General features: G+C 34.7%; 1 protein-coding gene across 1 annotated transcript in view; it reads left to right on the top strand.

The window, feature by feature from the left end:
* Positions 1–1,425: 1,425 nt before the first annotated feature.
* LOC123542498 (NAB transcription cofactor mab-10-like) overlaps positions 1,426–6,000 on the top strand; it is a 37,808-nt gene continuing 33,233 nt past the window's right edge. Inside the window, exons 1-2 of the mRNA XM_045328394.2 lie at positions 1,426–1,465; positions 4,960–5,073. Coding sequence (XP_045184329.2) covers positions 1,436–1,465; positions 4,960–5,073 — 144 coding nt within the window. The 5' untranslated portion in view covers positions 1,426–1,435. The remainder of the gene's footprint in view (positions 1,466–4,959; positions 5,074–6,000) is intronic.

Below are 6,000 nucleotides of genomic sequence, written 5' to 3'. Positions count from 1 at the left end.
CTTCATGAAAATTGGTCAGAACGTTCATCTTGATGATATCTAGGTCAAGTTCGAAACTGGGTCACGTGCCATCAAAAACTAGGTCAGTAGGTCAAATAATAGAAAAACCTTGTGACCTCTCTAAAGGCCATATTTTTCATGGGATCTGTATGAAAGTTGGTCTGAATGTTCATCTTGATGATATCTAGGTCAAATTCGAAACTGGGTCATGTGCGGTCGAAAACTAGGTCAGTAGGTCTAAAAATAGAAAAACCTTGTGACCTCTCTAGAGGCCATATATTTCATGAAATCTTCATGAAAATTGGCCAAAATGTTTACCTTGATGATATCTAAGTTAAGTTCGAAAGTGGGCCACGTGCCATCAAAAACTAGGTCAGTAGGTCAAATAATAGAAAAACCTTGTGACCTCTCTAGAGGCCATATTTTCCATGGGATCTGTATGAAAGTTGTCTGAATGTTCATCTTGATGATATCTAGATCAAGTTCGAAAGTGGGTCTCGTGCCGTCAAAAACTAGGTCAGTAGGTCAAATAATAGAAAAACCTTGTGACCTCTCTAAAGGCCATATTTTTCAATGGATCTTCATGAAAGTTGGTCTGAATGTTCATCTTGATGATATCTAGGTCAAGTTCGAAACAGGGTCATGTGCGGTCAAAAACTAGGTCAGTAGGTCTAAAAATAGAGTAATAGGCCATACTTGTGAATGGATCTCCATAAAAATTGGTCAGAATGTTCATCTTGATGATATCTAGATCAAGTTCGAAAGTGGGTCACGTGTCATCAAAAAGTAGGTCAGTAGGTCAAATAATGAAAAAACATTGTGACCTCTCTAGAGGCCATACTTTTCATGGGATCTGTATGAAAGTTGGTCTGAATGTTTATCTTGATGATATCTAGGTCAAGTTTGAAACTGGGTCAACTGCAATCAAAAACTAGGTCAGTAGGTCTTGAAATAGAAAAACCTTGTGACCTTTCTAGAGGCCATACCCTTGAATGGATCTTCATGAAAATTGGTCAGAATGTTCACCTTAATGATATCTAGGTCAAGTTTGAAACTGGATCACGTGCCTTAAAAAACTAGGTCAATAGGTCAAATAATAGAAAAACCTTGTGACCTCTCTAGAGACCATATTTTTCAATGGATCTTCATGAAAATTGGTCAGAATTTTATCTTGATAATATCTAGGTCAAGTTCAAAACTGGGTCACATGAGCTCAAAAACTAGGTCACTATGTCAAATAATAGAAAAAACGACGTCATACTCAAAACTGGATCATGTGGGAAGAGGTGAGCGATTCAGGACCATCATGGTCCTCTTGTTTATTTTAGAATGCAACATTTGATTTCCCTGCTCAGTTATTGGTCAATGGTTTTTCAAGAAGCTTGAAGACAAAGAACTTGCATAATAAATTAAAAGGTCTATATATATTTTCAGGATGATGTTGATGAAATTGGTAAGGATCAAGGTAAGAATCTACTGATGTCTATAATCATGCTTTACTGTTATAAACTGTTTCCCTGCTGATTAGGAAGGTGAACCTAAGTCTGACCAACCTATTACATAGTCCAAATAATTAGAGGTGAAAAAGTTGTTATTTGATGTTCAACATTCAATATTCTGATATTTTACATTTTTACTATCAAAGCCTTTTTTAATGTCTAATAACATAGAAAATAAAAAATGTAAAATATCAATTAAAATGAACTTATAAAGTGATATGAGTTATGTCAGGTCTTATATTTAGGACTACCTATTACGTTAACCTTGTTTCTGATAGAGTCATCATTGTCGGTAAAGTTGTCCTAAAAATCATTCTGCTCACCCGGCGTTGCTGTCACACCTTGGTTAAAGTTTTGCATGCAAGTACATATATCATTTAAAGGCATACTGCTTTGGAACTTATTTTTTCTTTTCCTGGGTCATTTACCAATCTCACTGGGTACTATCTCCGAAACTAATGCAAATACTGAATTGAAACTTCCCTTGTGTCTTCCAGGCTATTAAACTAGGTGATAGCATCAAGTCCCATAACTCTGACATGTATTTTGGCCAAATTATGGCCCCTTTTGGACTTAGAAAATCCTTGTTTAAGTTTCGCATGCAAGTACATATAGCTATTACTTAAAGGCATTTATAGCTTTGAAACTTACTTTGTCTTTTTCTAGGTCAATTTCAAACCTCACTGGGTCAAGTCCCATAACTCTGACTCTGACATGTATTTTGGCCAAATTATGCCCCCTTTTGGACTTAGAAAATCCTTGTTTAAGTTTCGCATGCAAGTACATATAGCTATTACTTAAAGGCATTTATAGCTTTGAAACTTACTTTGTCTTTTTCTAGGTCAATTTCAGACCTCACTGGGTCAAGTCCCATAAGTCTGACATGTATTTTGACCAAATTATGCCCCTTTTGGACTTAGAAAATCCTGGTTAAAGTTTTGCATGCAAGGTATTATCTCCAAAACTCATACAAATATTGAATTGAAACGTCACACGTTTCTTCGGGTTTATAAAACTTGGTCATTGCATCAAGTCCCACAACTCTGACCTATATTTTACAAAATTATGTCCCCTTTTGAACTTAAAACTTCTGGTTAAAGTTTTGCATGCAAATAACTATCGCCAAAACTAATGCATATACTGGATAGAAATTCTATAGATATTGAAACATTTAGCGTAACATTCCTGGGATAACGATTCGAATAGTTGGTTAATTGAGTATTGGCTGTCTTACAGACAGTTCTTGTTATTAGTGAGCTAATGCTGAAAGCTTCCAGTGATTCCTTGCTGTTGCCTGAAATCTCATTAAGGAGGTAGGTTACCTTTATATTTGTATGTGCGCATGTCCAACCGGAAGCTAACGTGACGATTTACGACGACGTTTACGACAAACTAAATGTGTTAAATTATTCATTCTTCTGAAAACAAATCATAGACCTGTCTTCGATCTGACGCTTTATGGTTTAATAATGCAGAAATAATGAATAAATTGCCGCAGAAACACTTCAAAACAATGTTGCCTTAAAATGACGTCACTGACGTCATGACGTTACGTGTCAGTTACCGCGCAAAATTATTAGCTTTTATCTTGAAAGTACGTAATTCTGTGCATTTTCTTTATTCAAACTATTTTCAAATAACCATTATTTGCTGAAATATTTTTTATGAGTCTTTTGCTCTGAATAATAATCAATATTTTGCTACTTTTATGTAGTTATATTGAAATGTAATGCGGAATGTAAGAAAATGGATGATGGTAACCAATGTTATTTGGAATATAGCTGGGTTAGAGGTTACTTGTTACGGCCATTTTCAAATAAAAAATCTAGCAGTTTGATTTATAATACCTATTTTTCAGGTTCCGTTGATAATTTTTTACTTATATACTAAAACTAAGATCGTAAATTGTTCAAATTTCAGTAGAAAATTGTGGTTTCTTGAATTGAATTGATGTTACCATGGAAACGAAGCCCGTGACCTATGTATCTAAATGTAAAATTCAAAAGCGTTGACACTAGTCTATTTAAGAAACACAGCTTCGGCTTTTTATTTTCATTTCAACAATATCCATGAGAATAATAGTAGCATGCTGAACGATTTTTCCATGAAAAATGCCAGGCGAGGGGTACTGCTGTAAGTATTCTAAGCTTAGAAATTTGTTTGAATAAATGCAGATAACACGAAAATATAACTTACGTTAGAAATAATATGTTTAAAGCTACATCAGCTAGAAAGATAATCTTATTCAATATTATTTTATAAGAAATTACGACAAAAAGCAAGATATAAGCCATTTTAAACATCTCTGTTGCCATGGTTACTTTAAACTTTAAGAAAAATAGGGTACCATGTATAGTGCTTGGTTTTTTGCTAATCATATTACCCAAATATTCCATGTTGGTCATTAACAGAATGGCACTGAAGCCGTCGAAAACCCCTATTTTTATACATAGTTGTTTAAAAATGAGAGAAAATGCGTTACCATGGAAACACGAGCCCCGCGACATATACATTTTAAGCTTATATCAGAAAGCTAACGTGCATACTAGTAAAATTATAGATTATGCCGACTTCTACGGATATCAATGAAACTAAAATACACTGAAAAATGTTAAATATCCGTATTTTCCTTCTTCTTTCAATATGAAATACCCTTGGAGGGTCATGTTCTTCAAACCTGGATAAAAATTGAACTTGAAGGGACAGAGACAAACGAAACTGAGATTTTAGCAGTTAAAACTTCATATTACACGAAATACAAAAAGATGCTGCGGTTCAACTAATTTGAATTTACCCTTGTAACAAGGTAACCTACCTCCTTAACTGGACCAAACAACATGGTTCAGTGATGTGTCTCAAACATCAAGGAGTTTACAGCATCAATGAAATTAAATCATGTCAGTTTCATTTGATATAACCAGATGTGTTTTGTGGAATTTACAAAGTATAATTGTGCCATATATGAATAAAACCAAATATTTCTTCTACTCTACCCTTTTGCAAAAGTCAGTGAATCTTGATCAGATTGTGGTATTTCCCTATATCATGATGTCATTCTGGGCACTTCTTTGTTCTAACAATATTAAACATGGTGGCATAAACACAGTAAATTATGGTTTCAGCTGTAAAAGAACTGCATCACTAAATACATGTCATTATGTAACGATGAAATAGGAAACAGTGGTAAATAAGTAAGTAAGTAAGTAAATAAGTAAAGACTTTATTTCTAGAGGCTACACATTGGGTTTTTAGGTTGGTGAACTTGTTCACTAGACTATTATTTTCACTTTAGGTCAGATCTAACACTTTCAGATCCCTAGCTCGAAGGTTAAAGTTTTTAGCCTGTTAGCCAGTAACTTTAACATACATAGAATATTCAAATAACTTAGTACAAATTTTCACCATAACAATGGATGATGAAATAAATGTTTACAATAATTGAATTTTATTCTTTTTTCAGTCTGTAAGTTCGGATTACGTGTTCTGTTGTCAAAGTGCCAATATAAGACTCACATTTTTGTGTAATCTTTCAACATGTTCCAACTCGTTACCAAATGGGAATGATAAAATTAAGGTAAGACCGTATATGTATGAACCTTCTCCTGCCTATAGCTTGTATTCTGCTTATTGTCTGCAGTACTCATACACCGTCCAGTATGGATTTAAAATGTTAAAATATGAATGCTAATTAATAAGATTAATTAACATTAGAACTTTAGAAGTTTTACAATTGATTAGACACTAGTCTGAGGTTGCTTACTTGCTATTGGTCGATTTTAAATTTGAACACGGACTCAACGATGGGCTGGTGGTCTAGTAGCAACACGCTTGACTTTCAGTCCAGAAGTCTAGGCACTGGAAATTCCTGAGATGCTTATGAGTGTCTCCCACCTAACTAGGAGGCCTGTACTGGTTCTTTCCAGGAAAGCCGGCTTCGCATGTAAGGTGCTATACACCAGGCTCATTAAAGAACCAGACTGTCTTTTCGCAAAGAGCTAGGCTAAGTTAGCTGGACAGGCTTATATCTAAAAAGGATTTCTCTCTATCTGTTCTTGGGGCTTTATCTCACTCTGTCCCTCTGGTCAGATCACTCTGTGTCTCTACTAGTAGAGGATGAATTTCGCGCCCTGTATGACTACGTTTGCTATATCGAGGGTTCAACGCAATAAGGGCTTATCTTCATATAATTATTATATGTAGATACGCCCTTATTGCGTTGAACCCTCGATATGTAAAGCGCCTATGAACGTGTTTCTCATAAAGGGCACTGTATAAATCTGGTATTATAATAATTATGATAGTAATAATAATATAACCAATCAGATGTTGGATTTCTTAGACTGGTCCTCAGACTCAGCTTTTATAGACAAAGAAAACTCTCTTAACCTCAGTGGCTATATATAATATTCTAGCAATTTAATCAGTATACCGTACAAGTACTTTTTTCTGCGGGAACTTTATTTCTGCGTTTTCTGCAGAAGACAATAAGACTGCAGATTTA

This window comes from Mercenaria mercenaria, chromosome 19, assembly GCF_021730395.1.
Source record: "Mercenaria mercenaria strain notata chromosome 19, MADL_Memer_1, whole genome shotgun sequence".
Taxonomy (NCBI): domain Eukaryota; kingdom Metazoa; phylum Mollusca; class Bivalvia; order Venerida; family Veneridae; genus Mercenaria; species Mercenaria mercenaria.
Note: the sequence above shows the minus strand (reverse complement) of the source record. Positions and strands in the feature narration are given on the sequence as shown.